General features: G+C 37.0%; 1 protein-coding gene across 3 annotated transcripts in view; it reads right to left on the minus strand.

The window, feature by feature from the left end:
- Window positions 1–11684: 11684 nt before the first annotated feature.
- Window positions 11685–24038, minus strand: part of LOC130216924 (FYVE and coiled-coil domain-containing protein 1-like) — an 80781-nt gene continuing 68427 nt past the window's right edge. For all 3 annotated transcript variants that reach the window (XM_056448858.1, XM_056448859.1, XM_056448857.1), the window contains exons 17-18: window positions 20498–20607; window positions 11685–14856 (exon numbers count right to left, since the gene is read on the minus strand). In XM_056448858.1, the coding sequence (XP_056304833.1) occupies window positions 14781–14856; window positions 20498–20607 (186 nt within the window). In that variant the 3' untranslated portion in view covers window positions 11685–14780. The remainder of the gene's footprint in view (window positions 14857–20497; window positions 20608–24038) is intronic.

Raw genomic sequence — 24038 nt, forward strand, 5'->3', positions numbered from 1 at the left:
GCGTAAAAACGTGCTGGATAAGTTGGCGGTTCATTCCGCTGTGGTGACCCCGGATTAACAAAGGGACTAAGCTGGAAAAAAAATGAATGAATATATAAGTACTGTGCAAAAGTATAAGACCCCCAGTTCTACCTTGGTTTGATCTGCATTTCTGCCAGAGCTCTCGTTAATATTGCCTGAACTGATTGTGGGATTGTGAATGCTGGAAAGTATAGACAGGTTTTAATTCGTCTTGTAATTCCTACTTGAAAGCACCTGATTTGTGAAGGTTTTATTTTTCAGCATGATAATGATCCCAAACACACTGCCAATAGAGAGGAAAAACAGTTGATGAAACAAGGCAGTCATGAAGTGGCCTCCATAGAGTCCAAACCTAAATATTATATACAATATGTATAGGCAATGTAATAGGCAGTATGAGATTTGCTTAGAGAGAAAAAGGAAGATGGAAGATGCTAAATCTAAGGAAGAACTCTTGGAAATGCTGAAAGATGCTTGATATTAAAAGCACATCATTTCAGAAAAGACAAAAAAAAAGTTCAAGCTGTTGGTTTATGTTAAAGAGGTCAAGTTAAACACACCTTTGATGCAAGTCTTTTAATTTCAAAAGCAATTCCAATATTTTCTGTTTGTATATTAAAGGTATAGTTCACCCAAAAGTAATGACCCTGCACTTGCTCCATACCATTTACTGTAGATCAAGGGTCTCAAACTCAAAAAAAAAAAAAAAAAAAAGCTGACCCCCGATAGTCAGTTTGTAGAAGAATTGTGTCCTCCTGAGCCTCACATACACCAGTAAACTCACGCAGCTCTGTGATTGGCCAAAATGCTTAGTTTGACTTTTCTGATATTGTCTACTCCTCCCTGTTGATGACCTCTGATGCTGAATTTCACGATCTGAATTTCTGGTTTTGAATTTTAAATATTGAATTTGATGTTCTGAATTTCTTCATCTTGAAAACTTGAAACTGTATTTTCACAAACTGGATATCTGCAGTCTGTGAATTCACAACACAAAAAAATCTGAAGTTTGAAAATACGTCTAGACAAAATTTCAGATCTTATGTATTCAAGTTATGAAATTAAAATTAAGAAATTCAAATTCAAAACTATTTTTAACAGCATATAAAAATTTAGATTTATTAAATTACAATTGTCAATAATTCAAATGAACACAATTCAAATTCAGATTGTTTTGGCATATTATTAGCTCCATATAGCAGTAAATAAATGGAGATCTTTTAAGCAAATGTTACTGAAAGGAACGTAATTAAATGGTATTTTTAAAGGGTCATGAACTATTTTGGTTCAAGTCTACCTCAGAATTAAAAAAAAAAAAAAGCATCATGATGGGCATGGAGCGCTGTGACCAGAGGGAGGAGTGGGTGTGGCCGGCAGAGCAGGGGAGAAAGAGGGGAACGAACAACTGTAGTCAGCTGGCTCACAAAATGAGAAACAAACTGTGAGGAGACCCATGATTTTCTAGTTTACAAAGTAAAAATGCTAAGAAATAAACAGTAATTTAATGCCCTGCAACATTTGTTATTCGTAGTTTCATATACACATAACCACAATTTATATCATTATAAAGATAATAATTTTTATATAAACACTATAAATGAGGAGGACTTCTCTCTTCCTCAATCCCTGAGTCTGAATATTGACACAGTAGCAGTGCAGCAGGTCTCTTTTCCTGTCTATTCCAACCATTGACCCTGCCGGTAATCTGGAGGATTTTAAACATATGACGAATACAGGCGATGTGTCTGAATGGTAACGAACTCAACTGATAAAAGACAAAGTCTGCCATTCTCCAATTCTCATACAGCTCTCTCGACAAAAATGCTTGATGCAAACCATCAGTTTTGCTGTATCAGGCCTGACAGCATCACAGGGAAAAACATGCAACAAACCCTGTGGATCATGGAAACAAACACATACGACCCTTCATGACGGCTAAATACTGCATGTCATATGCGGAGCCCGTGGACGCTGTCTCAATCAGTCCTTGGGTCTCACAACTTGGCATGTCTGCCTTGCCTTCGGAAACCACATGCTCTAATAATTAAGAAGCAGAGTCTTTTCATAGGATAAGAAAACTCCGCTGTGAATAATGAGAAACCGAAGCGCCGTCACTCCACTAGCAGATTCAAGATTTGTCACTGATTTTGATCCCGCCCCAAAAATGATTTGAAACCCAGAAGATAAAATTAGCTGGCAAAAAAGCTCAAAATTGTCCAGTTTTCCCCACATTAAAGCTGACCGGTGCTAACATTACCTTAACTGATGCTCAACACAGACAAATATGTTAAAATCTGTAAAACAAAAAAAAGTTAAAGTTATTTTTTTAATTGAGATGGATTGTTGGTGATTGTATGGGTGTTAATGGCCATATTGGGTAGCTATACATGAACAAAGAAAAATTAAGACCAGTTTAAAAAAGATTTAAGACCTATAACACAACGTTTCAGTATATTTAAGACTTTTTTAGGTCTAAAATTTAGCTTTTGAGATTTAAGATATTTTAAGACTTTTTAAGACGCCATGGATACCCTGGGTATGTCATGATTGACCAATCAGAATCAAGTATTCCAAAGAGCTGTGTTATAACATCCATCCACTTGAAACAGTCCAGAAATAAGAAAAAATAAAGTATGGCGGTGCATGATTTCACCCCATACTTTGTAATTCAATTGTATTAGTGGAAGATGAGCAATGCTTACAAATTGAAAAAAGATTGACGAATGAATGAATGGAGTGCAGAAATGGGTCCTGCCTTGATAGCCCCTCCCAAAAAACATTCCATGTGACCAGAAGTGAAGAAAAGTTGTTTTGAGATGGGAAATCATATGATATTTGATTTAAGATTATAAACGCAAATTAATTCTTCCAAAATAATGAAGTGCACAGATACATTGTTTATAATGAAAAGCACTACTATACATATATATAATAAGAAGAGTACATTTTGATTTCATTCGGACGTCAATTGAACACATCAAACATAAACTGTGGAAAAGCTATGGGTAAAACTTGTGTCAAAAATATGTGGTCATTTATACTCGCTGTGCAATCAGCATTGACTAAGGAGAACTAACACTCCATCAAACACTCTTCGCCAAAACAACAAATGGCAGTCTGACCTCAACCTCAGACTGCAACCTTGACGTCAGAAGTGTTGCAATTTCTGTTTTCCATCAGGGCTGGAATGTCGAGTGGCTAAAACAGAGACCCGGGCGATGGAGAAAGACCATTAGTTCCTAACGTTCTGGCTATTAAAACAGATCACTTGAGGTCAGCATCAAATCAAAATGTTTTACTTTTAATTTGGTGTGCCCTTGGTGATCTGGGAGGGCGGGTTCAGAATGTCACTCACATGAGATTCACCTATAGCAAAGCACAACCATCTAATTAATTCCCTATGGATAAAATCAGTCATACATTTGTTCTTGTTTAAAGTAACACTCCACTGTTTTTGGAAACAGGCTCATTTTACAGCTCTCCTAGAGTTAAACATTTGAGTTTTGCCATTATGTAATTCATTCAGCCAATCTCCAGGACTGGTGGGCGCTCTTTTAGCTTAATTTAGCATAATTCATTGAACTGGATTAGACAATTAGCATCTTGCTTCAAAATTGCAAAAAAAAAAAAAAAAAGAGCTGCAATAACTTTCCTATTTACAGCTTGACTCTTCTGTAGTTACATGTTGTAAAAAGACCATTAGAAAATGAAAGTTACTATTTTTAGTTTGACATGTGCGCAGTGGCGCAGTAGGTAGTGCTGTCGCCTCACAGCAAGAAGGTCGCTGGTTTGAGCCTCGGCTGGGTCAGTTGGCGTTTTTGTGTGGAGTTTGCATGTTCTCCCTGCGTTCGCATAGGTTTCTCCCGAGTGCTCCGGTTTCCCCCACAGTCCAAAGACATGCGGTACAGGTGAATTGGATAGGCTAAATTGTCCATAGTGTATGAGTGTGTGTGGGTGTTCCCAGAGATAGGTTGCAGCTGGAAGGGCATATGTTGCGTAAAATATGTGCTGGATAAGTTGGCGGTTCATTCCCCCATGGCAACCCCGGATTAATAAAGGGACTAAGCTGAAAAGAAAATGAATTAATAAATGATAAGAAACTATACTCTCTTTTAGCAGGCGCAAGGATATTATGCAGCATCTGAAAATAGTCCCTATAGCTAAATAATATTGTAAACAAATATTATTGTGCCTGCTGCAGTCATGGTACAGAGTCAAAGTTCTTTTGGATGGATTAAAAAATGGTTAAACTCTAGGGGCCCTATCATACAGTAGGTGCAATAAGGCGCTAGACATGTTTGGCTTGATTTGTTGCTATTTTCAGACAAGCGCAACTCAAATTTTTACCACGTTCTTTAAATAGCAAATCCATTTGTGCCATTTTGTGGACTCATCTGTGTTTAAGTCTACAAAGCAGGTGTGCTAAGGCACATTGTTGGCCCGTTGCTATTTTGAGGCAATAGACTACACTATTGACCAACTAAAAGCTGATCTAAAGTCCAGCGCAGATCGCGTTAGTTATGCACCTATGCAGGTGTAAACACAGGATGTACAGCAATACATAAATATCTTTACATATGAAAAAAAATTTACGGATTAAAATGATACAAAAAATATTATTTCCTACATAAATATAAAAGCCACTGCCTCCATGCCTTCTTCATGTCTGGGGGCTTTTTTACAGTTTATTTATGACAATTTGCAATAGTTTTATATAATTATTAGCAGTATTATTTACTGTATGCATATTTATATTAGTTTTAATAAAAACAAGTTTAGATTTGTCCACCTGTCGGGTTTTGGAGACGTCTGCATCACCATATGGGGCACAATAATAGGACGTGTGTTTGGATATAACTCACACACTTCATTATTATTGTTCATTTATGTGTTTTCTGGAAATTAGCACTGAATTTAGAAATAGTTTTGAAACAAATCTTTGTGCTTAACAAAGGAAATTAAATATGTAGGCCAATAGATGTCTTCAGTGGAGTGTGTACAACACCGTATCCTTATCAACGAAAGTAAAGGAGTAAAGTAAACAGTAAAAGTAAAGAGAAAGTAAAGAGGCTGAATGGAGGAGGCTCGTTCTTTATCCTCGCGCTGCAGATGGATTGTTTAACTGTTTTCTTACTAGTAAAGCATTAGGTTTTTCCTCTTACAAAGTCCACCATGTAAACAGCAAATGCGCCATGGTGTGACGCAACTGACTCTTAAAGGGAATGGGAGATGAGACTGATTAATGCATGTTATGCTCAAAACTCACCCATAACTCATTATGAAAATAAGCACAACCCTGTTAGATAAGCACTGTATCGCAGAGTGTATTTTTTCATCCTTAAAATAGCAAAAGTGGATTCGGATATGCCCTTAATACTTTAGACTTTATGCCTAGGTTGTTAAAATAGAGCCCTATAATGGTTTAAATCTATGGGATTTATAAAATGATTTCAAAACAAATGTGACGTGTTCCCTTAAGAAAACGGGAGGCCATAATTCATAAATGAAATATGTAAAATTTGCTTGTTAGACAGACTGACTGTTACCATGTTTCTTTATTTAAAAAGCATAGATTGATCACGATGAGTTGCTTTATAGGCTTTTTAGTATGCGGAAACTAATTTTGTTAAAGAAAAAAGATAAATCATCAGAGCACATTTATACTGTAACTGGAAAATAAAAATAAATGTAGAGGAGAGCTAGGATATACCTTTTTCTGCTTGGAATTATAGAGTTAGCACTTAAATAAACTTGTATTACAATTAAACACGGCATGAACGATTTACATTATGAAATGTAATAAATCCATTACCATACTGTGTAAGAAAACACCGCGCCAACCAATGTTATTTATCAATCAACCCCCTGAGGTAAAACTCGCGCGCAAAATGATTGACAGGTGCCGCTCCCCGTTTAGCCGTTACAGTCTATTGAGTCAGTTGTAAAATAAATAAATAAACAAACAGGCTAAATAACGTAGAGCAAATCATCATAAAAGCACATTATGAACAATCACACAGAAGCCAAAATATATAACAATGCAAAGTTTATGAGATTCAGATAAAACGCAACAGTCTCGTTAAGCGCGTGCATGTATAGGCTGGACCAGAAACTATAGATCAAAAGTCTTAGTTATTAACCTGTTTCCGACACAAATAGGCTATGCATTGTAAAAAGCAATAGTCACCTAAAAGCTTGAGAGACTTCCTAAAAGCATAAAAATGAGTTGTTGTTATGGTGTCAACATTGTCTTGATGAAGGTGAAAAAATGTGTGTACTCACAGTTGTGAGAGATGTCAGCAGCCAGAAAAGTCCACGCGCACACGGCAGCATCTCTCCAGTCTAGTCCACAGCGCGCGCTCACAGATGCGTCTGGATCAAACGCTTTATAGACTGAATCTGACCAATCAGAGCAGAGAGAGAGAGAGAGAGAGAGAGAGGAAGGGAGCGCGCATCATTCACAACAACGCACTCTATTAATCACGCGGCAAACAAATAATTACAGAAAATCTCCGCTTGCTTTCTGCACTTTTCTTCTCGTATGAATATATAGGGGTGAATTCAGGTCAATTGGGACACTTTTCCTTGGTCATCTCAATGGTAAAAAGTGTCCCTAGACGGTTTTTGAGATTAAAAATAAACATATCAATAATAATATCCCAGGTAGCAAATAATTCTGGCCCAGATTTGGCATAAAGCTGGCACAGCAGGCATTTAACTGGCACTGGCATACAGCATGTGGGCTGAACATGGCACAGGTGGCATCATAAGGCGGCACTCAAGACTTGGGCCAGATGTTTATTCATTCATTCATATTCTTTTAGGCTTAGTCCCTTTATTAATCCGAGGCCGCCACAACGGAATGAACCGCCAACTTATCCAGCACATGTTTTACCCAGCGGATGCCCTTCCAGCCGCAACCCATCTCTGGGTAGAACTGAGATACAAACTCAAAATTTTGAGAAATAGGATATAATAGGATAAGATATAAACTTAGAATTTCCAGAAAAAAAAAAAAAAAATATATATATATATATATATATATATATACACATACTCACCAGCCACTTAATTAGGTACAATCCTACAATCCTAATCCAGTCCAACTGCTCGTTAATGCAAATTTCTAATCAGCCAATCACAAAGCAGCAACATAATGCATTTAGGCATGTAGACATGGTCAAGACGATCTGCTGCAGTTCAAACCGAACATCAGAATGGGGAAGAAAGGGGATTTAAGTGACTTTTAACTTGGCATGATAGTTGCTTCCAGACGGGCTGGTCTGAGTATTTCAGAAACTGCGGATCTACTGGGATTTTCACGCACAACCTCTATAGAGTTTATAGAGAATTGTGTGGGGGATATTTTCTCGGCACACTTTAGGCTCATTAGTACCAATTGAGCATTGTGTCAACACCACAGCCTACCTGAGTATTGTTGCTGACCATGTCCATCCCTTTATGACCAGTGTACCCATCTTCTGATGGCTACTTCCAGCAGGATAACGCGCCATGTCATAAAGCAGGAATTATCTCAGACTGGTTTCTTGAACATGACAATGAGTTCACTGTACTCAAATGGCCTCCAAAGTCACCTGATATCACTCCATTAGAGCACCTTTGGGATGTGGTGGAACTGGAGATTCGCATCATGGATGTGCAGCCGACAAATCTGCAGCAACTGCGTGATGCTATCATGTCAATATGGAGCAAAATCTCTGAGGAATATTTCCAGCACCTTGTTGAATCTATGCCACAAAGATTAAGGCAGTTTTGAAGGCGAAAGGGGGTCCAGCCTGGTACTACTGCCTAAAAAAGTAGCTGGTGAGTGTAGTCAGAATTGTGAAATATAAACATTAACGAATAGCAAAATTTTGATCGAGTGATGCACATAAAGTTATGTTTTTACACGAAGACTGCAGAAAAAGCATTTTATTCAACACGGAAAGCTTGTCAATGTCATTTAAAACACCACGAGATGGTGGCAGTAGCTGATCACTGCCACACACGTCACATAATGTTGCCAATACAGCTGATAGAGGCTCATTTACATCCAATCATTTAGCAGATGCTTTTCTCCAAAACGACTTACAAATGAGGACAATAGAAGCAATCAGACTAACAATAGAGCAGCGATACGCAAGTGCAGCGACAACACTGGGGAAAAATGCATGGTACCAAAATTGGCAAAAGGACACGTTTCAAGTCCACAAAGAATCTTTCAGAGAAGTGCGAAGAACATCTGAACAGCCTAAAGAATATAGTTTTTACACCATAAGGATAATTTTGTGAAATAAAAAGGCTCCATGGATATAAAAATATTCCAATAGAGACCATTCACCAACGTGTAATTTTTAACAGCTAGTTATGGTACATGTCATGCTGCAATATCCAAATAATTGATGTTAACCTGTATTGCTGATTATTACCTCAGCTAAGTTTTAAACTAAATTGTTCTCCACCTATTTTCCACCTATTGCATACAGTTTTTCAATTCTGGTTTTTAAGTGATATGAATTAAATTCATGTTATTGCATTACAGTCAATATCAGAACAGTTAAGGAGTTGTGTTTAGGATGGGCAGGATATCAACATGGTTAACCTGCAGTTATACAGTATACACTACCTGACAAAAGTCTACGCAAGTTTTAGGAACAACAAATTCTAACTTGACTTCTAGTTGTTAATTTGGTATGAGAAGTGCTTTAATGAAAGGCAAAGGCCTCTAGATTACACTTATTTTACCAAAATAAAATATGATCATGCCTTGATTTTGAATGTTTTAATTAGGACAGTAAGGTCTGACTTTGCTTAGACAAAAACACTTAACAGAAATAATGTCCAGTATAGAATATAAAGTCATGCTGCAGTGGAAACAGAATGAATATTGTGTCTGACTCCCATGAGCTGGGAGGACTGCATCCATACATCTCTGCAATGACTCAAATCACTTATTAATAAAGTCATCTGGAATGGCAAAGAAAGCGTTCTTTCAGGACTCCCAGAGTTCATCAAGATTCTTTGAATTCATCTTCAATGCCTCCTCCATCTTAGCCCAGACATGCTCAATAATATTCATGTCTTGTGACTGGGCTGGCCAACCCTGGAGCTTCTTATCCTTCTTTGCTTTCGGGAACTTTGATGTGGAGGCTGAAGTATGAGAAGGAGCGCTATCCTGCTGAAGAGTTTGCCCTCTCCTGTGGTTTGTAATGTAATGGGCAGCACAAATGTCTTGATACCTCAGGCTGTTGATGTTGCCATCCACTCTGCAGATCTCTCGCATGCCCCCATACTGAATGTAAACCCAAACCATGATTTTTCCTTCACCAAACTTGACTGAGTTCTGTGAGAATATTGGGTCCATGCGGGTTCCAGTAGGTCTTCTGCAGTATTTGTGATGATTGTGATGCAGATCAACAGATGATTCATCAGAAAAATCGACCTTCTGCCACTTTTCCAAATGATCAACTAGAGGTCAAGTTATTTGTTGTTGTTCTTACAACTGAGATCAACGACAAGACTTTTGTTAGGTAGTGTATATGGTTTAAATATACATAATAAAAATTAAAAAAAAATCACAACAACAGTGAAAAATCGGTTCTCTGATTCGAACCCATCAATTCCAAAACTAGGAATCAAACAGCCCTACTTGCTATATTAAATAACCATTTTATAAAAGCAGTATTCACCATGAAGCTGTGGTTTATATTGAATAGCTAAGAAAAGTTGTTAGGCACGATGCAGAGCAGGACCCCACAAAGTAAGTTTGTAGAAAAGTATTTTGCAGAGTTAAGGCCCTGGTATACTTCAACCGAAAGGAATGATGTCAAGAATGATGCCAAGGTATCCATAATCCTGGACCAGGCCATATCCTGAGCAGATGCTGTGGTGGTCATGGAGGAGTGGAGAGCATGAGACAGATTCCTGAAAGACCCCAGTGACAGACGAGTCTCTGCATTGATCTCATGGACCAGCCTGAACACCCAGCGATGACCTACTCACACCTGCAGCTTCTCCAAGATGGACGTCCAGCGTTTTTCAGCCTCCGGCGCCTAGACTGCAGCTCTGCACAAGAAGTTTGACCAGAGGAGAAATGATTGTGCCCAACTGAGCCTGGTTTCTCTCAAGGTTTTTTCCTTCACTTTCGCCAACTGCTGAAGTGTGTTCCTTGCCGCTGTCGCCACTGGCCTGCTTGGTTTGGGACTTGAGGAGCTGCGCATCGCTGGATTTGCTCTTCAGTGTTTGGACTTTCAGCAGTGAAAAATAAACCACACTGAACTGATCTAAACTGAGCTTCAACTCTGAAAACTGGACTGACACAGTTTCAATTTACTATAATCTTCTATGTTAAGCTGCTTTGACACAATCTACATTGTAAAAGCGCTAGAAAATTAAAGATGAATCGAACTCAATTGAGCAACAATGGCAGCTGTGAGAGAAGAAAAGTTCCGTAAACACAAAATGTTGAACTTCTGGACATGCTAAAGAAAGGCAGAAGTTACACGGCTGTGGGGCGCCATTACAGAATAAACAAATTAAGATCAAATGATTTTGATCTTTGGTTTCATTCGATAATACTGGACTTATTTTTCTATGAAGGTTTGAACTTTGAGAGTGTTTAAACAAAAGAGAAAAGTGTGAAAATGTTAATGCCAGTCTGAGAAAAGTGTATAAAGTGTGTAGTGAGGGGTTTTACAGCCTGTAAACATCTATAATAACTGCAAAAATTAAAGCGGACTACTTTGCCATACTAATGCCTTAAAATGTAACTAAGTAACACATTTAGCTACTATTGTTTTAATATGACATGAGATTGTAACATTTACCTTTTTCATAACACTGATATTGGTTGGGTAATGAAGCGTGATGACTCGGTTATGCTGATTTCACTATATTTATTTACTGGTTATATGAATAGTGGGTTAGCTTGGATGTGTGGGCATAGTTTGACGTCTTTACATAAAACTTTAAACATTTATATTATATGAAATAAAACAGGAAGGGAATAAAAGGGGGGGGGTATAAAATATAATGTAAATCACTTGTTTGGCGCTGAAGCCATGATCCGTCTGCGTTAATATAAATGGTATCGTTGACTGTACATATTATTACTATAAAAAGTATATTACTGCCTTAAGTCAGTAACTTAGGCAGTAATGCAAAGTAATAAATAAGTGAATAAATAGCCTAAATGAAAGGAACAAGATTGAGGGACCAAAATCACCACCAGGTCTAGTGCCCCCCTAAGGGATTAAAATGCCCCCTAAGTTATGACATCCTGCCCAAACTTCACCATAAATACATGAAATAAACTTTCTTGCTATTATTGACCAGTGACTTTATTTCAACTTCATGCGTGTCTGTCTTTGTCACTGACTGCTGTTTATCTGACGTAATGCATGAGAAGCAGACACGCATGCCATTTGCATTTAAAGCCATAGGCTACAAAAACAGCTACATTGTGATCAGACACCAAAATGGGCAGATTCCACATTAGACAATAAATAATCTATTGGGTGTTTTGAGCCGAAACTTTACAGACACATTGTGGAGACATCAAAATCTTATCTTACATCTTGTAAAAGAGGTAAAATAGGTGCCCTTTAATTCTTTAATTACATGTTTATCCATTCAATCGCATGTTATAAACAAACACCAAATGCTGAACTCATACAACATTTATTGCATTTAAATTTTTTTGCAATGTGTAAACATTGAGTAGTGATTGCATAGATTCACAGAAGTATCATCAGCAAATTCAGAGACATTCATGAATTATTCGCAAAAACATCCACTTGTGACTTCATGAATTGATTTAAAATATCATTTTAAGAAGAAAAAGACCTATTAGGAAATTATTTTAAATTGCACATAGTTTAAAAAGGAGCTTGAGATGTGATAAAAATATATAAACAAATCTTCTTTAGAGCAGCAGTCGAGTTCAGCTTTGTCACCGGGAGAATTAAACATGAATCTTAAACCTGAACAAACATGCGTGTCTTGCATATTTTCTGTCAAAGTTGATTAAAAATACATAAAAACATGAGAAATGCACATTGAACCCTCTTAGTGTTTAAATTGTTTCTTAACACTATATACAGCCAGATCCATAAATGTTTGGACATCGACACAATTCTAAAATTTTTGGCTCTATACATCAACACAATCTGTTTAAAATGAAATGATGTGCTTTAAATGCAGAGTGTCAGCTTTAATTTGAGGGTATTTTCATGGAAATCAGCTGAAGGCTGTAGGAATTACAACAGTTTGCATATGTGCCTCCCACTTGTTAAGGGTCCAAAAGTAATTGGACAATTGGCTTCTAAGCTGTTCCGTGGTGGTGTGTGGTGTGTGTTATTTCCTCATTATCCCAATTACAATGAGCAGATAAAAGGTCCAGAGATTATTTAAAGTGTGCTATTTGCATTTGGAATCTGTTGCAGTCAATTCTCAAGATGAGATCCAAATAGCTGTCACTATTAGTCAAGCAAGCCATTATTAGGCTGAAAAAACAAAACAAACCCATCAGATGGATTGCAAAAACATTAGGCATGGCCAAAACAACTGTGTGGAACAATCTTAAATAGAAAGAATCCACCAAAGAGCTCAGCACCAATTGGTGGACGACCAAAGAATTCTTTCCCTGGTGAAGAAAACACCATTCATAACAGTTGGCCAGATCAAGAACACTCTCCAGAAGGGAGGTGTATGTGTGTCAAAGTCAAAAATCAAGGGAAGACCACCAGAGTGAATACAGAGGGTTCACCATTAGATGTAAACTATAGGTTAGCCACAAAAACAAGAAAGGCCAGATTAGAGTTCTAAAAAAAACCTTTACAGTACTGGAATAAGATGCTATGGACAGATGAGACCAATATCAACTTGTACCAGAGTGATGAGAATAAAAGAGTATGGAAAAGAACCTGCTCATGATCCTAAGCAGTGAAGCATGGTGGTGGTAGTGACATGGTGTGGGCATGTATAGCTGTCAATGGAACTGATTCTTTTGTATTTGTTGATGTGACTCCTGACAAAAGTAGCAGGATGAATTCTGAAGTGTTTCAGGCAATATTTTCTGCTCATATTAAACCAAATGCTTCAGAACTTATTGGACGGCGCTTCACAGTGCAAATGGACAATGAGCCAAAGCATACTGCAAAAGCAACCAAAGAGTTTTTGAAAGGAAAGAAGTGTAATGTTACGCTATGGCCAAGTCAATCACCTGACCTGAATCCGATTGAGCATGCATTTCACTTGCTGAAGGGAAAATGCCCTAAGAACAAACAGGAACTGAAGACAGTTGCTGTAGAGGCCTGGCAGAGCATCACTAGGAATGAACCCCAGCGTCTGGTGATGTCTATGCATTCCAGATTTCAGGCTGTAATTGACTGCAAAAGATTTGCAATCAAGTATAAAAAAGTGAAAGTTTGATTTATGATTATTATTCTGTCCAATTACTTTTGGACCCTTAACAAGTGGGAGGCACATATGCAAACTGTTGTAATTCCAACAGTGTTCACCTGATTTGGATGTAAATACCCTCAAATGAAAGCTGACAGTCCACAGTTAAAGCACATCTTGTTCATTTCAAATCGATTGTGTTGGTGTTTAGAGTCAAAAATGTTAAAATTGTGTCGATGTTCAAGTATTTATGGACCTAACTGTATATAGTGTTTATATTACTAATATTGACCTATCATGATGCAAATCAATTAATGCACATTCAACAGATTATATTATATATTAATATTAAAATCTAATGTCCGAAAATATTACGAATATGATCGGTAAACCAATTTTATCACATCACAAAACTGAACGGCGTACAAAAATATCCTCTATGCAAGTGCTACATGAGTACAAAACATGTGGAGCTTTATTCAATGTACTGCAAAAGTTATTGCATGGCGTAGACAAGTAAAAAGTGCCGTATTTGCATGTACCTGCATCCATTGTGCATATATATTAATAACACGACACAGAAGAATAGTTAGCAGTTATATAGATCAACTGCTGTCTTTCTAGCGACATTTGGGTTGATTACTTTGTGGGAAATGCATAACAGAAGTAAAACTAACAGATTGTGTCATGAAATATTATCTGAATGGCCAGATTTGAGTAAATAAAAATACTAGATAGTGTTTTTAAAAGCAGCTACTGTATGTTTTTGTACCATACAGTGTGACATTTCATTATATTTTCTAAATAATGTAAAAACACCTTAATATGACAAAATATTACACATTTCTGTGTACTTGGTGAACTCATATAGCTTATGGTGAACAACTGTAGTGAAAATGTAGTGTGATATGTCTGCAAATACCTCTCAAGCCTTGTTTGCAGAAAATTATCTATCATAAGCAGCTAGAAATGAAAACAAATGTTGAAATTGTCAGTTTTTAAAGGTCATTTGTGATTGTGTCATTGTGGTTGCATATTTACCCATGTGAGCTTCAACTGCCCTGAAGAACTGAATTCATCTGTAGTGTCTGTAATCATTTTAAACGGCTAAAACCACAATAATAATATTAAAATACACAACAAAAAGCAATTAATCCTCTTTCATGCAACTGTAGAAACCCTTTCATAACACCAGTCACAACAGATAACAGCTATTCTATCAGTGGTAAAACATTAAAATAAAAAATACAAGTGTAAAACCGAAGCCCTTGGCACACAGGAACAGGTCTGAATTTAAAGGATAAACTTAACAGTCAGTATTACACATACTGTAGACACTACACACCACAACACTGCATTTAAGGGAAGTCACTTCCATCGTAGATGATCGGCTTCTCAATGGTTAGGTGGTAGTTGACCTTCTTGGAGAGGAATCTGTATAAAAGACAAACAGTGATTGCTTAATTCTATCGTTCAATAAAGGGTTGTCAAACGTATCGGTACTGAAATTTTAATAACGTTCATTTCCCGCCAATATTTGAATGCTGTTGAGCGCGTTCTTCTTCACCGCTGTTCGCCAAGAGCAAGCACAGATACACAGACAAGAGTGGTAAACGATGAACTTCTCAGCCATTTCTGTTGGGCATGTGAACACAATGACCAATCAGCAGTGATTAAGAAGGCACTGCTCACATGTTAGCGGGAAATTTCTATACCAAAATGGTACCAAAATCGATACTTTTGACAACCCTAGTTCAAAATAAAGACTACCGATATCCTGAGTGAACTTATTTAAAATTGCACAAAGTTTAAAAAAGGAGCTTGAGATGTGATAAAAACATTTAACAAATCTTCTTTAGAGCAGCAGTCGAGTTCAGCTTTGTCACCGGGAGAATTAAACATGAATCTTAAACCTGAACAACATGTGTGTCTTACATATTTTCTGTCAGAGTTGATTAAAAATACATATAAATACATAAACTACATAAAATAGATGTAGAGCCTAGGCTGGGTAAGTTGGCATTACTGTGTGGAGTTTGCATGTTCTACCTGTTTTGGCGTTAGGCTTGGGCGGTATCCAAATTTTGATACAGTCAAACCTCCTCCCTATTTTACCTCGGTATCCGGTATTACCGTGCAAAAAAATTATGACGTAAGGCTCAGACAGCGTCACCATTGTTGGCTTGTTCCTAAACCAACTGGAAATACCGTATATGCGACCTTAGGTTCGCAATCACCTGTTTGTCTTGTTCATATTAGAGGTCTGCGCGGGATGCTCTCCCACACACATATATATATATATATAGAGAGAGAAAGAGAGAAAGAGAGCACCAAGCGACACACAGCATCACGCTCTCATTCACACACATACACACACACATAAACAGCATCCACACACGTGCGCGTGCTCGCTCGCTCGGGAGCGATATTGTTAGACCGCGCGCCCACTCCCGTTCATATTACACCAGAGTTACCGACCGCTCCCACGCTTTATTTGGAAATTTATTCCCGCACCACAACAAATCTTGTCTGGTCCCACGTCACAGCAGCAAGAATGCAGACCTCTAGTTCGTATTTACCACGTCTCCCTTCTCCTTCGGTCGAAACAGGAAATACTGCCAAACTGCAGAGGTTGTGTTCTTTTTCGAGACCAGGTCACTTAGTGCGCGACTCGCCATCTTACCTCACCTCTCTCTCTCTCTCCTCCACACTGTCCCGTGATGACAATCCCACATACGCATTTTTAGGTATGAAATAAATAATATTTCTTATTTAATGCTTGTCTCCTATTTAAGTGCATTTTTTATGATGGTATAACAGTATTGAAACTGACACCGTTGCTATTTTTAGATCACGCTGTATACCATATTATACGCCTAGCTGGCGTGGGTTTCCTCTAGGTGCTCCGGTTTCCCCCACAAGTCCAAAGACATGCGCTATAGGTGAATTGGGTAGGCTAAATTGCCTATAGTGTATGTGTGTGAATGGATTGCAGCTGGAAGGGCATCCGCTGCGTAAAACATGTGCTGGACAAGTTGGCGGTTCATTCCGCTGTGGTGACCCCAGATTATTAAAGGGACTAAGCCGAAAAGAAAATAAATAATTGAATATTATTAATGTTGACCTATCATAATGCAAATACAGTAATGCAAACTCTACAGTTTACAGTGAATTGTATATTAATATTTAAATTGAATGTCCAAAAATATTACGAATTTGACCATCTGTAAACCAATTTATCAGATCAAAAAACTGAAAAGCTAACAAAAATATCCTGTATGGGAGTACTACATTAGTAACAAAATATGTGGTGTTATATTCATTCTTCAGCTGGTCACTTTGTTTTCATCGAAGTTGTTCACAATACTTATCCATCCACAGAATTTGTAATGTAGTCAAATGTGTAAACATTTAGCTGTGGTTCGAGCTTCTGCCTTCAGGGGTCTCTAGGACAAAGCAGCTGCATGAATGCTAAAACTTTAAATTAACAAAAGCCTGACCTCTTCTATGTTTATAAATACAAGTGCAGCCGATTAGAGCTCATTTCTGATGAATGATGTTAGAATTGACCGGTATTTTGGAATAGATGTGTGAATGGTCTTTCCCGGAAAAATTCCAGAAAATCCTTGCCTCCATGACTAGGGCCAAACAGAATCTGCGAACATTTTGTGATATTTCTGCAGAGAATTTTGTTCAAAATCTGCGGATGTATGCAGAATAATTCTGGGAGTATCATAACTAAAAACTTAATATATAAAATGAAAAAGAATACTATTTAACTTTTATTTAATGTTTACTATGCAAATCCAACTGAAACCACTTCATTTAGTAAACAAAGCAAGTCTCTCATATAATATCTCTACTAAAAGACAGAAAATATTACTTTAAAATTGTATAGTAAATAAATCATATAAATATTTTCATACTAGTCAATATTATTACTGAAATTAATTACAAAAAACTGAATAACTATAAACTTGCACACATTTACACAAGTAAATAAACAGAATTGATGATGGGCTAAAAATCTGCGTAATTCTGTGTCCGTGCAGATTCCGTGTGGGCCTACCTGTGACTTAGGGCCCTCCAAAAAAGGGCCATAAGTTCTTGATGGGTGTGTGGAGGTGTCGCGAACGAAAGTGAAGTGTAGGGTGGGGGGTGTCGTGAACAAAAGTGAAGAGCCGGGGCGTTTGAATCGTCCTAATTTCCTTCACCCTACCCTTGCGGCGCCCCTGTATGTGGTCATATTTTACATTTCCAATTTCTATCTTTTAAAAATGAGAAGAATCTGTATCAGAATCAGCCAACTTGTTTGTCACCATGAAAATTCAAGCTTGTTGCATCTAAATAAACTGAAATTTAATGTATAATTTATGTAAAGTCTTTACATGAAGCATGACTTTATAAGCACTGTGCTTGCCCAGAAAAAGCAGACAACAAGAGATGTGACACGAAATGCAGTCTATGTACATTGATCTCTGAGGTTTGTCAAAGACAGCAAAGTGTTCAACCGTGAACTGTTAATCTGACTTATCTAAAAACAGGAGTTCTGCTCCAGAGATGTTTAACTCAGTGAGGGAACTACCAGATCATTTTTCTGGGGATTTTTAGGCAATATGTTTCATGTTTTATTAATCTTGTTTTATCAGAAGAGTGCACTTTGAGTGTGCTTTTCCTGGCTACCTCGGTGTGAACTGCAGTAGAGATTAATGAATGTGCAGTCATGTGCAAAGAGTCTAGAGCTTTGTTCAATAATACTCACTAAAATGTGGTTTATTTCTCTAAACCCTATCATATAAACTCAGAACACGAGGAATGTATAGCATTTGCGCATTGGAAACTTTTCTGTTACTTACCTGCTTCTTTATATAAACTTTGTCACTTTATGGACATTGTGCTAATCTAATTTAATCGTATGCTAGCAGGAGATGTTTTTAAATAGATATTGTTATAATGGAACAAATGTTTAATTTCATTAGTGTCTGATGTTGACAAGTTGCTAAAAATATCAAAACTATAAATACTCATCTAATCATACACAAAATCTTCACATTTAAAAAAGAACTGAACTCCTTTTTATTTCTACACTTGTCAGTACTGAAATAGGAATGGTGGTATTTTTCTTAACTTGTAGTTATCTTTGATCACTGTTTAACAATAATAAAACACATTAACAGGCCACTTTGTTAGGTACACCTTTCCAACTGCTTGTTAACGCAAATTTCTAATCAGCCAAACAAAAGGCAGCAAATCAGTGCATTTAGGCATGTAGACATGGTCAAGACGATCTGCTGCAGTTCAGAAACTGCTGATCTACTGGGATTTTCACGCACAACCATCTCTAGGGTTTACAGAGAATGGTCCGAAAAAGAGAAAATACACAGTGAGCGCCAGTTCTGTGGGCGCAAATGCCTTGTTGATGCCAGAGGTGAGAGGAGAATTGCCAGACTGGTCCAGCTGATAGAAAGGCAACAGTAACTCAAATAACTACTCATTACAACCGAGGTATGCAAAAGAGCATCTCTGACTGCACAACACATCCAACCTTGAGGCGGACGGGCTACAGCAGCAGAAGACCACAGCGGGTGCCACTCCTGTCCGCTAAGAACAGGAAACTGAGGCTACAATTCACACAGGCTCACCAAAATTGGACAATAGAAGATTGGAAAAACGTTGCCTGGTCTGATGAGTCTCGGTTTCTGCTGCGATATTCGGATGGTAGGGTCAGAATTTGGCTTCAATATGAAAGCATGGATCCATCCTGCCTTGCATCAACGGTTCAGGATGGTGGTGGTGGTGTAATGGTGTGGGGGATATTTTCTTGGCACACTTTGGGCCCATTAGTACCAACTGAGCATTGTGTTAACACCACAGCCGAGTATTGTTGCTGACCATGTCCATCCCTTTATGACCACAGTGTACCCATCTTCTGATGGCTACTTCCAGCAGGATAACGCACCATGTAATTAAGCGCAAATCATCTCAGGCTGGTTTCTTGGACATGACAATGAGTTCACTGTACTCAAACGGCCTCCACAGTCACCAGATCTCAATCCAATAGAGCATGAGGTTGTAATGGGAGATTGGCATCATGGATGTGCAGCCGACAAATCTGCAGCAACTGCGTGATGCTATCATGTCAATATGGACCAAAATTTCAGAGGAAAATTTCCAGTACCTTGCTGAATCTATACCATGAAGGATTAAGGCAGTTCTGAAGGCAAAGGGGAGTCCACCCCAGTACTAGCAAGGTGTACCTAATAAAGTGGCCGGTGAGTGTATATTATCAGCATGTTAGACTGAAAACTTAATTATTCCTAAAATTTACAGAAAAAAGATTACATTTTAACATAAAATAGAGACATATTAATTATAATAATATTTGACACTATTCCAATTTTGGTGGTTCATTCCGCTGTGGCCACCCCTGGTAAACTGAAGATTGGGGAAACGATACAGAAAATTCACATGTTATAAACGACATTTTAACATAAAAGTGAAACCTTTTTTATACCTTAATTGTAACAATTTAATTATAATAATATTTTTTACTTTAATTATAATATTTTTTGTCATTATTACCGTTTTCACTGTACTTTTATAATTAAATTACAGATGCTTTAGTAAGCATAAGAGACTTCCAAACACATTTAAAAATCTCACCAACCCATACTTTTCAACAGTAGTGTGTGTGTGTGTGTGTGCGCGTGTGTGTGTGTGTGTGTGTGTGTGTGTGCGTGTGTGTGCTCCGATTGTCATCTTGTGATTATTACTCATTTTATTTTTGTGAAGATATTGATGCAATGCATTCTGGGTTTGATTTATCTGTCACATGCTATACAATGCACTAGTAATCCGACCAAATATTGTATGAAAGCAGGCAGCACAATATCACTAATGGTGTGTTGATGATGCAATAAAATGCTTTACAAACAAGCAAAATGTTTTACACAGCATGAGTAAAAATGAGTGTGTTTGACAGTGTAGATAACATTAGCAAAACACTATCAGTCTGAAAAACAAACACAAAAGCTCTGAAAGGATTCCCAGTGTGTGCGTGTGTATGTTATTGTACCTGGAGAATGAGTTATCGAAGATGAGTGTGTAGACTCCAGCGTTGCGCACTTTGAGTTGTCCCTGTATGGTCTCTTTGTGTGAGTTACAGCGCGTGAGGGGAATCAGAACCTGAACAACAGACACACACAAACACATTTGGATTTTTATCTGTCACTTTTAGGGAGAGAGAAGCTCCCACAAGTTGTAAAAGAGGATGAATCTGGGACGCTGCCACACTGAAGACATGTAATAATGCAAGCTAATTCAACATCTGTTAATATCTGGGATGTTCGTCAAGGCATGAAGTAATTAGAAGTGGTTGATTGGTATTCAACATTTAAATTAAAATAAATGTTTTGGAAGTTACTTTGAGAGTAGCAACAAGCTGTTAGCTGGGCTAGAAGTGTTTTTGATGACAGATAAAACTATATATATATATATATATATATATATATATATATATATATATATATATATATATATATTAGTATACAGTTGGGGAAATAAGTATGGAACACATCACCCTTTTCTCAGAAAATTTTACAGAAACCTATTTCTAAAGGGGCTGTTGACTTGAAATTTTCCCCAGATGTTGGTAGCAATCAAAGAAATCCATAAATGCAAACAAAACAAAACTAATTACTTTACAAATAAAGTTATGTGCAATAAAATGAAATGACAGAGGGAAAAATATTGAACACATGAAGACAGGGAGGTGTAGAAAGAGTGAAAGCCCAGACAGCAGCTGAAATCTCTCAGTAATTCTTCAGCAACCCTCTGCTCTTCCTCAGTTTAAATGAATATTAGCTGCTTCAGTGCAACATCTACATTAGCAGAAGAATGAAGATGAAACCAGGATGGACATTTCAGCAAGATAATGATCCAAAACACAACCAAATGCTTTCAGAGAAAGAAAACCAAGCCATAGAATGGCCCAGCCAATCACTTGACCTCAATCCAATAGAAAATACATATATACCTTGGGTCATTTGGGGAATTATGGTGTGTTTTCTGCAAACCTTAATAAAAATTTTTTATAAAGATGTTTACACACCAAAAAAGAGTTAATTGAAATAAATTGGAGAAATAAAAGTTTGTCGACTAAAATACAAGTTAATTAAACATGGTTTTAAAAAATAATTCAAGAGTTCACACTTAGCTGATGATTGATTATAAAGCTTGTTTGGCATGCTGTCCGAGGAGAGAGCTCATAAGATCCTCGAGCCAGGGGCTCCCTCCCGTTTGCAAGGCGAGAGGGGTGTTTGAGCTCAGGTAGATCTGGAGAACTCCCCTGCTGTAGTAGCTAATGAACAGATAGTGAATGCTCTTATGAGATATCTACTTAGTAGGAGCATGTCTATAGTGTCGATTTGGATTAGTCAATTAACTTAAGTTGCATGTTTTTGGATGGTGGGAGGAAATCAGGGAATCCGGGGGAAACCCATGTGAGCATGGGGAGAATGTGTAAACTCTGCACAGAAACGACGGCTGGCTTGGTAAGGACTAGAACCAGTGACGTTCTTGCTGTGAGGCAACAGTGCTAACCACTGGGCCACCGTGCCACCCATCAAGGAAAGGAGGATGAGTAGGGGTGAAAGGGTGGATTCTTTAAAATAAATATGGCTGTTATATGGAACTTAGGGTATTTATAGTGGCTCAGGAATCGCCTGATTGGTGAATTGTAAATTAAATAATGCGGGGCCAGCTGCAAGCAATCATAAGCACGTGATCCTCTCGAAATGAGTTTATAAATAAACTTCACTTAAATGTGCACATACAGAAGAACCCAAATACTTTATAGACACTAAAATATAATATGGAAAACAAACAATGGATTAGAAACTAGGCATGGGACGATATCCGTTATCAAGGTTTACCGCGGTTTGGAAAAGTGAAGGTGTTAAAACCGTCAAAATTTTCTGCAATACCAATCCTAATGTATGTGTAAGATATTTTTATTTACTTTTTTTTTGGACAACAGTATCTTCAGCAGATAAGATATCTAAAGATCCTGTTTTAAATTGTTTAAAAAAATCTGTTTTGAAACAAATGAAGATGGCAGAAGTTAACAATTAATTTAGCCTGACATGTACTCTTCCAAAATACTTTAAATGTTTCTCAAAATAAAATATATTGTGTTCAAAAGGGAAAGGGTTTTTGTATTTAACCCAGACATTTAAAAAGAATATATTTTAGAGCAGTAATCACAATATCGTGAAACCGTGATATTTTTTATCCAAGGTTATCATACCGTCAGACTCTTATAAAAACTCAAATATAATAGATCAAAAATAATAAAAAATTAATATATACTGCTTACAAATATTCGTATTATTTTGTTAAGGTCTGACAATGATGAATTTTACATAAAAATACTGTCATTAAAACCATTTTTCTACAAAAACTGTTCAAAATAAAAAGTATGTTTATTTGTCGTGACGGAATGTGTTATTCAAATAAATTCAGTTCTGTTAAAAACTGTTCTGAAGTTAAAACATTAATATTGTTTTGTCTCAAGATAAATATATAAATGAGAACTTTATTGTTGTTTTATACAAAAAAAAAAAGTGTATAATTTACATTTTTATTATTAAATTTTACAAAATGAAACTAAAAAATAAATTGAACTCAAAAACATCAGATTTTTTAAGAGGTCTCAATTTATTTTAATTTTTTTTTTTACATTTTGGGTCCTTTATGCACCGTTTTGAAGTCTTTTTTATCACTCCAATGTTTATTTTTGCTCATTTATGTATTACTCTTCAATACTGAAAGTAACAAAAAATAACAGTATTTTAATGTATTCAAATAATCATTATTTACTTGTTTACTTATTGAATTTTATTTGTGGAAAAGCAGGACATTTTTATTAAAATTATAAAAAAAAGACAAAATTAACCACAAAGAGGCAGCTGTTACCTCTGTGTTGACTCAAGATGAATATGGCAGGTTTTTTGTTATTGTATGCTAAAAAAGGTTATAAATGACAACATTTATATTTCAAATTTGAAAGAAATATCTTCAGTAATATACAAAATTGACAAAAACATCAGAATTTTAAAGTGGTCTCAAACTATTATAACTTTTTTTTTAGATTTTAGGTACCTTCGGATCTCATTTTGAAGTCTCTTTTCACAGTTGATTTTTTTATTCATTCATTCATTTTCCTTCGGCTTAGTTCCTGATTATCAGAGGTCGACACAGCGGAATGAACCACCAACTATTCCAACATACGTTTTACGCAGCGTTTGCCCTTCCACCAACAACCCAGCACTGAGAAACACACATAAACTCCCACACTCACACACACTCATACACTCCAGCCAATTTAGTTTATTTTATTCACCTATAGCGCATGTGTTTGGACTGTGAGGGAAACCAGAGCACCTGGAGGAAACCCACACCAGCACAGGGAGAACATGCACACTCCACAATGAAATGCCAACTTGCCCAGCAAGCACTCGAACCAGCCACCTTCTTGCTGTGACGTGACAGTGCTAACCACTCAGCCACCCTCAACTTTTTTTTGCTCATTTATTTACTACTCTTCAACACTGAAA

This window comes from Danio aesculapii, chromosome 23, assembly GCF_903798145.1.
Source record: "Danio aesculapii chromosome 23, fDanAes4.1, whole genome shotgun sequence".
Lineage (NCBI taxonomy): Eukaryota > Metazoa > Chordata > Actinopteri > Cypriniformes > Danionidae > Danio > Danio aesculapii.